The 12,075-nt window shown below is 30.0% G+C and overlaps 1 protein-coding gene across 1 annotated transcript; it reads left to right on the forward strand.

Moving 5' to 3' along the window:
- Positions 1-3,061: 3,061 nt before the first annotated feature.
- On the forward strand, positions 3,062-10,028 carry LOTGIDRAFT_217488 (hypothetical protein). Its single transcript, XM_009059984.1, has 11 exons — positions 3,062-3,151; positions 3,779-3,899; positions 4,276-4,396; positions 6,317-6,431; positions 6,726-6,864; positions 7,156-7,290; positions 7,657-7,747; positions 7,968-8,072; positions 8,353-8,443; positions 8,663-8,836; positions 9,137-10,028. Exons 3-11 carry the CDS (start codon positions 4,344-4,346, stop codon positions 9,248-9,250), a joined length of 1,017 nt encoding a protein of 338 aa, XP_009058232.1. The 5' UTR covers positions 3,062-3,151; positions 3,779-3,899; positions 4,276-4,343; the 3' UTR covers positions 9,251-10,028.
- The last annotated feature ends 2,047 nt before the right edge of the window (positions 10,029-12,075 follow it).

The raw sequence follows: 12,075 nt of genomic DNA on the forward strand, positions 1-12,075 counted from the left end.
TGACAATGTGTTTTTGATGTTTAAATGCAGTATAGTGGATCAACAGCTTCTTGTCTTTGTTGACTGGCACATGGTTTGTTTGTCACAAAGAATTGTCACACATTGTGTCTTTCAATTGATGTTACTTATTGGAGGTTGAGCACATGTCTTTTTGATCGGAAGCAAAGCAAAATAAATGGAATATAACTGTATATTTTTAATATGGAAGGGTGACGAAATATCTTGTTGATAGGAAGCAAAGCAAAAGAATTGTAGTTTAACTGTATTATTTCAATATGTTTAATGTATGTAACAAACATGTTTGATCAATGAACATTGTAAAATAGATACACAGTGTAAGTTTTTGTCATATTACAAAATGGCTAAATATAATCGATGATGAATGAACCTATTGTTTTATATTGACCTTTATTGGTCATTTATCATGAGCTAGTGTCAACTTTTGTCAGTTTGGATATATCTTTGTTAAGAATGGTTCATTAAATTGGTCAATAATCTTGAAAGTTTTTTTTTAAAAAGTACAGGTATTGTGATTCTTTATGCATCATATAGATAGATTTCAACATATAAGAATAAATCATTTACATGTAAGCTGTCAACATTAAAATCTTCACAAGAAATGTTAAGTTTTTTTATGTGCTTTTTAATCAATTGACAAGTTATGTACTTTGAAATGTAAGCCTCTACATATATGTACAATGTTATTGTATTAGATGTAGCTGCTATCTTCAGTGCTTTATTTGAAACCAGATTTAAAGGTTTGATTACCCTAATTACTGATCAGATAGATTAATAAGAATACTAAATTAATGGTTTTGTATTGTTTTAATCTTATTAACACTGAATTTGATAATCTCTAGTTCCCTAGGTTATTTCAATACAACCTTTAGTTTCTTGATTACTTTTTACCATTCAGTTGAATTAAACCTACCCATATCACTTATTAGAATTAGAATTTGGTTTTGGGTTCCTTACCTTTCAGATACAAATAAATTTCTCTGCAAGAAAAAGCGACAACAGTGTAAGAATTTTCTTTCTTTTTTTTTCTGTCTACTGATAAAGTGAGAAACTTGACCGACTTGTTAAAGTTATATTTCTGTACTACAAGTAGAATGTATATTATTTGGTATGGGGGAGGTGCGAGCCGATTCTGGGTTGACTCTCGAGAGCACTGGCACAGGCATTAGTTTGGTCTAATGAATGATACTGTCATACATGAAAGAGCATTATGGTATTCCCTTCAGTTTAACATACATAGTTTTAATTAAAATCTTAAAACCAGTTTTATTATGATGTTAATATTAAAGTTTATAAACTTATTATGTCTTCATTAAAAATTGACTTCAATTTGGAAAGTAATTGTGTATAAGTCATGTCATAGAATAGATTTTTTGTAAGATATGTAAATTTTGAAACAGATGTGAATGAAATTTTTAAATAAATAGAAAAGTTAGTCCATTTATTGAAGTGTTCGTACGTCCATAATGACTCTTTTAGGGCGTTCAGACGAATAAAGTTAAAGCTGCTTAATTATCAACAGTTCTTCAAGCCTGGTTTACAGATATTTGGTGAGCGTTCATATGCATATAAAATTTCAGATAATTTGACATCTCGGAAGTTGAGTAGTTCAGAGGTCACAAGATGCACATTGGGGAGCCGTGGTGGCTCAGTAAGTTAGACGCTTGCTCGCTTACCTGAAGGTCCAGGGTTCAATCCCGGCATAGGTCGAGATATTACCTTCGGATTTTTCAACCCGGTTTCCCCCTGTCAGTGCTGCAGGTAAGAGGGGCTGACATGGAAAAAGCGTCTAGTCGTTTGGAATGGACAATAAACCAAGGCCCTGTGTGCAACAGGCTGTGCATATTATAATATCCCTCGACAGTTGGAAATCGAAAAAGAGCAGGCTAATGCCGCTGTCTTGGCAAAATTTCCCTCATTGCACCCTGCATGGCGTTGCTGTCTTCATTTCATTTACAAGTACATTATGACAACAATGATAATATCAGGAATTTGTTTATGCCAGTAGTGTTCAGAATGCCAAACTAAGCTGGTTTAACTATTCAAGCCAGGTTTTAAGCCACCTCCTAAGTAAGTTTGAGTTCAGGCAGCTTAAGTCAGTATCAGAGGACCAAGGCCTTGAAGAACATATGTTAGTTCAGCTGCCTTAACAATAGTCATCTGAACACACTTTTATTACTGTTTTGCTGACAAAATAATTTAGCAGCTGTGTGGTTTTAAACTAGCTTCTATAACATGTTCTCAATGAAAATTGTTATTTAGTCAATGAGACAACTGATCAAATTGAAATTGTCTATCAGCTTCATTTTTTAAAAAAACTTCTATTAGTGCTCAACAATATGTGTCGTTGGAAAATGAATTTTGTTTTTCCATTAATTTTGAAATATTTTGATTTTGAAAAAATTTAAACCATTAGCTTGATATTCAACTTTTTAAGAAAAAAAATATATATTTAAGGCATATGCCCTGTAAACTGGAGCACCTTGCCACTTGAATGTAATTTAATGTATAAAATGAATATGTAATAGGTCACTTGGTAGTCAAGTTAAAGTATGGTATATATAGTGGATTAATGATAGAATATCATGTAACACGATATATATATATAAATTATGTTTGAATTATGATGTTCATTACTTTCCATTTATCATTTTCATATGATTTTTGAATTATCATATATCATTAGTTTTTGTGTTAAATTATTGTATTTGGTTTATTATATCAGATTTTGATTTTATCGTTATTGATTCTTGAATTGAGATTTTTAATTAGGTATATCTATTATCCATTTGGTAATCATACTTTAATTATTGCCAATTGCCTTTATATGAAATTTTTCGTATTTCAGATGAATATGAATTTATTATGATACCAGCCTTTTAATATTCAATTTCATTGCATGAGGTTAGATTTCAATTAATTATCCAGATCAGTATTTACTAATTGCTAACATATTTTATATAGAGTTATTTGTATTTCAGATGAATATGAATAGTAATATAAACATGACGTGATTATTAATTGATGAAGAATGCGAATCAAACGGTCTTATTTGATAACACTGGTAGTTGGGGTGTTCTTATCATGGAACCTTCTTACTTACTACTTACTTACCAACAAACACCCTCAAAAGGTAATGTTTTTTCATTCTTATGGACTGATGACTTGTGGGGATTGTAAAGAGTTTTTCAAAATTGTTTATGTGTATCGGGGACAGTGAAAACATCAATTTGCATCATTCCAATTTTCGACGAGATTGTCTGTGGTTTCTGCATTTCCACTATATTTTATGAGTTTAATGACTTCACTAATTAATCAAATACTTAGTTTTAGTGGAATTGCGAGAACCACAGACATCTGATCAAACATTGGAAATTTAGAAATAGTACTTAATCTAAGTGATATATGACATGCCTATCACCTAGGTCCTTATATATTATTCACAGCTTTTATTATTGTGATGTCATATATGCCATATGGTAAAGCACTTCAGCGATTTCAGGAGCTATGGACATCTGACTGTTGACTGATAATTATGATGAATCAATGGCCCTGATACACATACAAAAGCTAAAACGCCTCTTAACAATCCCTTTAAGATTTTTCAGTATTAAAAATACATGCAATCCTAATTTCATTCATTTTCATGAAATATAATTCTTCGTTGAAGTTATGAATATTATATACCATAATATATTCCCCCGGTGTTTTTTGTTATAAGTTATGAATATTTTAGATTATTTTGTATGATATATTACAGAAAGCAGGTGATATACAACCTCTTTTAGATATCAAATTATCAAAATTAGAAATTGAAATAAACTCACAGTTAAGAGAAAATCAGAAATTACTGGATGATTTAAAACAGTTGAAAAATAAAGGTAAGCAACTGAGATACTAATGTCATGTACTTGCTATTTTCATCGTGTATATTTGAGGTACTTTTTCTCAAGTTCTTCAATAGTTTAAAAAATTTCCACTTGTGTTCTGATAGTTGAAGAATCTTGGTCTTACCAGATCATTTTATGAAAGGATGATTTTCATGTATGAAAGAAAGCTTTATAAATATGTTGAAAGTAAAGACTTGATATTTTTAACAATACTGAAGTCACATAAAACATTGTCTAATATGCATCTAATTTTAATATTATTTGCTTGTCAATTTCATCAGTTATTTTCTAAATTGCTTTTTTTTTAATACTGTAATCAAATTTAACATTTCCTCCGGTTTGATTAAAATTGATGTGTATTATTTAGCTCAAAAAGAAGCTTCTAAAGTCAGTGATGAAAAGCTATCATTAGGAACAGAAGTCTTACCAATTTTAATGTTTGCTTGTAATAGAGTGACTGTAAGTCGAAGTTTAGACAGACTTTTAAAGTAAGTATTAGATAATATTTCAAATAATGGGTAAATGATATGATTTCTTTTCTAAACATGGCTTTAGTTTTTTTTGCCAGGTATATACTTGAAACATAAATGTTGGAGATAAGATTTGCTCAGTTTTTGGGTAAATGATTCTATAAACTAAATGTTTTTATAGTTCTTAGCTGTAGTTGAATTAACACAAGTGGGTCTGTTATTTATGATGTCCATTATCACCTTCATAGTCAGAAATTTGAAAAGTTTAGTATGAAAGTTATTAGAAATTCAAATGACACTAGCTTATGTTATACCTCTTGTGAAAAAACTTTCAGCAATTCATTGTCATCATTGGATGAATGATGATGATAATAAAAATGTAAATTTAGCCATTGTATGCTACAAAACATAGTAATAGTATACTTAAATATTGTTCTATGTTATGTAATGACATTAAAAAGTTATTTGGAGACACTGTTGCTAAGTGCCAGTTAAAGTATTGACTATCAAAATTTATAAGTTATAATAATACAAACTTTATTGATCTGCAACTTAGCATTTCTTCTAGTCTAAAATAAATATATACTGTATTTGATTTGGTTGACTGTAGATATGACTTGTAAATATGTACATCAAGGGTCAGTACCTAACAGACGTCACATACTTTTAGTGCTCCTATTAGCCACTATCGTAACATATCTTAAATCTAGTTTTATTCACCCATCAGATTACTCACTGACTAAAATGAAGGTTTTATCTCACTATTGCTAAGTTTTTGAGAAGATGCCCTCAAAGCCGATGCCTTCCATATCTCAGAGCAAGAATTTTCTCGCCATTTTTATGAAGAATACTTGCATATTTTGTATTTCAAAAATCAAAAGGACACTTATGTCGGTAAAAAATATTTTGTTGATATGGAGCTGTTGCAAAAATTGCCTGATAAATTACAATAATGATGAATTTCAAGTAAAATAACCCCAAATTACAAACAATAATGATTTAAAGGAAATTTTCTTTTAAAAATATTTGAATGTAAACGTATAATATTTATTATTTAACTGCTGTTCTTAGAATCAATAATTATATTTTTTTAGTCTATAAGAATATAGATTTATTGATAATCTGTAGTATTAAGACAGGTATGACAAGAACACCTGTCAATCTTAATATCATTAAATACATTCATATTTATATACATTGTACTGCATTCGATACCTGCTGTAAAAACAGTGTTTACAACTTCCTCGCAAATCTGAAATTTGTGTGAAAAAGTTGAGACCGTAGGCAATATTTACAACTGTTCATGTGGAAAAAGAGATTGTGTTAGCAGTTTAAATATTTCAATACCATGCTCTTTATCAACTTTTGTTGAACGTCTTTAAACATCGTCAATAAGGAAGAACCACATTTGAAGATCCTGATATTTTTGTATTGGGTCAAGGTGAAGGTCATAGAAGTTGTGAAAATTTATGTCCACAGTATTTCTCCATTTTCATGACTTTCCAAGCTATTAAATATGAGAGGATTCCAATATCAAACGGAAATTCACAACATTGAGCTTGTAAACACAGTAATCACAAGAGGTATCGAACGAGCCATTATATACCACAAAGTATCATCTCATGTTTTGCATATAATGACATCCAGATTGGACTAGTGTGTTAGTTAAAGCTAGTCCTATTTAAAGCCCCTCAACTTTCTATTGAACTCTTCCGCACATGCATACCTTCCATCAATCGGAAACCTAAATATATGATTGGCAGAGCTCATTTGTGAAATTAGAGGTGATTTTTGTTTGTTTGCCAAATTATACCCAGCCTTGAATTTTGAACAGATTTTAAATTAAAGAATCAAACTTGTTTCACATAAATTATTATCCAACCCTATTGTTTTTGCTATTTAATTTCATGAATTATCAATACATTTTTTCTTCTTTAGATATAGACCAGATGCTAAGAAATTTCCCATCATAGTGACCCAAGACTGTGGTCATCAGGCAACTGCTACAGTTATACAGAAATATGTTTCTGCTCATGGCATCATTCATATAAAGGTACATAACTCATTTATTCAATTGATATGTGGAAAAGAAATTAAAATACCAGTCAATTCACCTAGGGTAAAGTTGGTTGTTCAAATAGTCATGTCTTTGGTGTGTTTAAAGAGATTTGCTCTCCATTATAGATTTGACTTTGCTGGAGATGTAAAAATGTTTTACTCATTTGCTTTCCTGATGTCTGCTAACCATTGATAATATATCTTATAAAAAAAACTGTCCAAATTTATTTAATGCATATTTATAATAACTCTACTCTGCTTAGACTTATTAAACTTGATTTCATTTCAGCAACCAGATGTAAGTGATATAAAGCTACCATGGCCACAGAGAAAGTTTGCTGGTTATTATAAGATATCAAGACATTATAAATGGGCTTTAGATCAAGTCTTTCATAAATTTAATTTTTCAACAGTTATCATAGTTGAAGGTAAGGTCTTGTTCTTTACATGGTTATAAGAAGTTATGTGTAGCATTATCTATACATTTCAGTAATTGTATAAGAACTGTATGCTCAAAGTAGTTGTCTTTCATTTTCATTTATCAAGTAAAATTTTCTAAGAATATAATTTGAAAATTTTTACCATTTTGAAATTTGAATATGTATTAATGTATAAGGTTACAATATTTTTTTATTAAAGATAATTTTCATTTAAAATTGTATGTTTTTAACATTATCTGATTAGTTTAGTGTTCTAACAATAATGAATTATATTTGCAGATGATCTTGACATATCACCTGATTTTTATGAGTATTTCGCAGCCACATATCCTCTGTTACACCTAGAGAAAGAGTTATGGTGTGTGTCAGCATGGAATGATAATGGCAAGGCTAATCTAGTATCAGAAGAACCAGGTAAGTTATCTCCCTTAGTCTTCATCCATGACTTTTTGTCTTCTGGAAGGGGTTCAGAATCAAAAATTTTTTAATCTGATGGACGGATTTGAGAAGAAGCACACACATTTCCTTTTAGAGAAGCTGAGAAATGTCCTTTAGAAATTAGTTGGTAGATGGGTATGGGATCGTTTAATTTCATCCTTTACTTTTAAAAATGTGCCATGTATATGCCTTACTATATTTATACACATTTGCCAGTAGATAAAAGTACTGTTTCTGCAGCTTTTCATAACAAATATTGTATTTCTTATTTTACCATTACCAAAGTATTAGAATAAAAAGATACATGAGTTAAGACAATTTATGTTTTTTTTTTCTTAACAGAGAAGTTGTACAGAAGTGATTTTTTCCCTGGGTTGGGATGGATGATAGAAAAATCATTATGGTTAGAACTTGGACCAAAATGGCCTCAAGCGTAAGTAATATTTAGTGTTTAGATCCTCATATTATGTAAGCATTGACTCTCTCTGTAGTTGTAGTTTAATGAATAAATTTTGCAGATTTTTACGATGACATTGCAAAGATCAAAATGCTAAATTGGGCATGTGAAGGTCATGATCTGAAACACCGTTCAGAGTTCCTGTATTAAGCTCCTATATAGACATAGATAAGAATGTCATTGTTATTAATTTCAGATTCTGGGATGATTGGATGAGACACCCTGATCAGAGAAAAGGTCGAGAGTGTATTAGACCAGAAATTTGTAGAACCAGTACTTTTGGTAAAAAGGGTGTTAGCAAGTAAGTACTTATTTATTATTAAATGCTGAAATTGCTAATGAGATGTGTACTAATCATGTAGATCAAGTAATTTTTTAACCACAGCAAGCTTGTCCCATTTAAACTGATTTGTTTTTATACAGGTCAAAGTATCTTCTTGAACAGTTTTATTACGATTGATGTTTGAGACCTGTATGTTAACAGCTGATTGCTAAAGATCTGTTGGAAAATAAAATTGTAATGGCCATGAAGGTGCAGATTTTTGCTTTAATATGATTGATATATTTATTTATTTTTTCAGTGGTTTATTCTATGAAAAACATTTAAAATTTATCAAGTTAAATGAACAGCTTGTGCCTTTTTCTAAAATGGATCTTTCTTATTTAAAAAAGGTAAGTTAAAATTTTTGTACATGTGATACATTAAGGATGAATTCATGTCAATATAAATCTCTTTTTTCATAGATCTTTTTGTCTTTTATGCTCCAATATATTGAGAAATCTTTCACTCTTGTATATTGTCATGTATAAAAATTTGCTAAACAAGCTCCAGTAACTTTAGATATAGATTATTTTAACCAATAAAGGAAACATGTTTTTTGTTTGTTTTAGGAGAGATATGATACAGAATTTCTACAAGAAGTATATAATTCACCAGAAATGACAGTAACAGAGGTGGTTGTATCAGCTAATAAACCAAAACTCCATCCAGTCAGAGTCACCTATAAAACTAAAGATGAATACAAAGCTGCCGCTAAAAAATTAGGAATTATGGATGATTATAAGGTATGTAATTCTATGTTTTATAAAAAAAAAATTTCATGTTCAGTCTTTAACATGTGATATTGAATAACATAAGACTACAGATATACTACTCCTACGGTAAAATTGTCTTCTATTCTTGAATGTGATCTCTACCCCTAAATGTCGCTTTAGAATTATTTGAACCAACAAAAGAGTTTAGAATCTAAAGTTGATTGGGGATGGAAGCCAATGCCAAGAAGCACTGGTCCTAGATAATAATTTTTCTCACCTTGAGTTGGATTCAAATTCACAGCACTTGTAATTATTTGTTGTGATTTGTAGGCGGGTGTACCAAGAGGAGCCTATAGGGGTGTTGTTAGTTTTGTATTCCGAGGGAGAAGAATCTACTTGTCTCCACCATCAACTTGGAAAAATTACGACCCCACATGGAGCTGACAGCAGGATATTGTAGAAGTTTTAAAAGATTTAATATATTCAATATTCAGTGACTAGGCGTGTTTCACAACTTTCAAACAACTTTAGATACATGACCAAATTCAACAAAATACTACAAAGATCATATCTTTCTTAACAAAAGACAACTGAATGTAGAAATCTTGTAGAAATTGGCAGCTGTACTGTGTATATATATTTTCAATTTATCCCAAATTGTTTACAACCAAAACAGACAAAATACAACATTGAACAGGTTATCCTATTACTATTGGAAGTTTATTTTGTCGCAATTTATCTTATTCACAGCTTTTCTAAGAAAACAAGGCACTTGATGATGTTATTCTATTACACATGGTAGTATATTTGTTGGAATATCTGAAGTGATTTGAAAGATGTTAAACAAGTCTTCATGTATGATTGTTTTATTGTACGAGTGAACAGAGAATTTATTTTGTTATAGTATGGTTGTTAATTGTTTATATTGTATAGTGGTAAAAACTGTTCAATTCTAATTGTGATATAATGTTGATAATATCAGTAGTAACTTGTTCAATTCTTCGTAAATCACTTTTTAATCAATGTACAAATGTAGTAGTCTTTGAGAAAACTAAGACCAAATATAATAAGTAATAACCAATAGTGTACAAAACCTGAAATCTACATCAAAATGCAAATTGCTGCTCCCAATTTTTGTGGAGACTAAATAAGAACCATCTGAGACAAAATACCAAATATATTACAATATTTATTTTAATAAGACCAAAGTGATCATTACTGAAATACACGTTATGTGTTTTTCTTACCCCATGACTTAATGAAGAATATTATGCTTTTGAAACTCAGAGATACTCAGTTTTAATGCAATGGCATGCAGCAATTCAAAGTAACCCTTGAACACTGAGTATAAATATGATAATGAAACCTCAAGTAGAATAACTTGAAGTTTAAAATCAAACGGTTAAAAGTAAAAAGCTTTAGAACCAATAAACAAAAAAAATGGCTTTTACTCAAGGAGAGTATAGATGGGAACTCAATTTTCGTGTTTTATGAATTTGCCCTTTAAGTCACATGTCGAAAGAGTAAATGCTTGGACGAAGTACACTTGTGCTTAAAAAGCTTTGAATTTGGTGGATTATAAAAGCCCAATCTGTATATAATAATAATTAATACCTATCTTTATTAGTATTTATGATTATATATTGGTAGATTAATACCAGGGGTCTGATATCAGACGGTATTGTAAGATTTTATATTTAATAAATTCTAGAAATCTGATTGGTTGATATTTATTTACTGTAATAAATGGAACCAATCGGATGGTAACAGGATATATTATTAATACTAATAAATGATAAATAACTAATCTATATGTAGTTATTACTTTTCAGTAACTTAATACTTCAACTTGACAAGTATTTTTGCAAAGTGTGACGTGCCTTTAAAGTAGTTCTGTCTGCAATCTAAGAAATATATCTAGTAACAGTTATAATTATAACACTAGACAATTGTTTATAATCTCATTATATACGTAGAACAAAAAGTTAAGCGCCACTAACTTCAGTATATTCTGGGACATCGCGTACGTCGTAGAGACCCTCCTGTACAAACTTTAACAGAGTTAGATGCAGCATTGCATCAGGAGTGGCAGCAAATTCCTCAACAGGACATTCAAAGACATGAAAAACAGATACTTTGCATTTGGGGCTTTAAAGACAATATAATGTATGATCATCAACTTCCTGTTGTTGATTTTTTCACGAATACATATTGTTTTCAACATTAGGTTACAATACATATATCTCTGTTATCAAGTATTATTGTGAATTGCATTCATTTGCGAAACAATGGTTCAATATGTGGTGGCGCTTTTTGTTCTAGGTATATTTGATTGACGAGTTTGGTTGCACATGGATTCTATGTTTTATCTATTAAGACCTAAATTTATATTTAACATTGATCAATAAGATATAAAAACCATGAAATAGGTGATAACGACCACATGAAAAGAGTGTTTCATTGTGATGTTTATTTTGTAGTTTTTCTAAATTGTTAATTAAGGGTTGATATTTATTTATAACAAATGGCTAGTTATGTAGATATTATGATATCAAAATTCCTTACCAAACTTTTAATTTAAAATGTGGCTTTCTTGTCCTAAAACTAGTTGTCTACAAATAGATAATAAATTTTATTATTAGACAGACTATTCAAAGTTTGTTGAGATTTGCTTAAGTTTTCAAAGTTTGCCTTAACTGATAGGGTGTTTATTTGCCGCTTCTTTTTTCAAATATTTACCAACCACTAAGCTGAAATATAACTTCACATCTGAGGATTCAACATCCTTGCCTTACTGCTGTTTTTTTTGTAAATTAATGTACATACATTATTTATGTTATCATATGTAAATAGTTTGAATTGGACAATGTTTGGAACTGAAGTCATACATCATATGTTGTTAATTTGTATTGCAAAGTGACATCATTTACATGTACCTATGTTACAGAGCTGAGAGCCCTTGTGTCTGTTATTGTGTTCCAAGTTAATTTTCAAGAGTTAAAGCAAATTATATTATGGGACCATATCAAAATCCTTTTATTTATCTTACATAAGAATAATTAGCATTAAGCATTTTAAATAAAGAAGAACAGATGCTTTAGGATCACTAATTCCCTGATTTGATAATTATTGAGGAATTCTAATTCTAAAGATTCTGTCTTCATTAGCCCACATGGTGCAGAAAAGTAGGACATAAAACTGCACTCATTTCATTTAATTTCCAAAGGCATGATGCTGTTTTATGATAATCAACTCAAAATCAAAATTAA

The sequence above is a fragment of the Lottia gigantea genome (assembly GCF_000327385.1).
Source record: "Lottia gigantea unplaced genomic scaffold LOTGIsca_40, whole genome shotgun sequence".
Classification (NCBI taxonomy): domain Eukaryota; kingdom Metazoa; phylum Mollusca; class Gastropoda; family Lottiidae; genus Lottia; species Lottia gigantea.

Bases quoted from the DNA above. Each gene is read 5' to 3' on its own strand.
- LOTGIDRAFT_217488 (XM_009059984.1), top strand. From the start codon at position 4,344: ATGTTTGCTTGTAATAGAGTGACTGTAAGTCGAAGTTTAGACAGACTT. The intron at 7,291-7,656 runs GTAAGTTATCTC...TTTTCTTAACAG, and splicing joins TCTAGTATCAGAAGAACCAG to AGAAGTTGTACAGAAGTGAT. The intron at 8,444-8,662 runs GTAAGTTAAAAT...TGTTTGTTTTAG, and splicing joins ATCTTTCTTATTTAAAAAAG to GAGAGATATGATACAGAATT.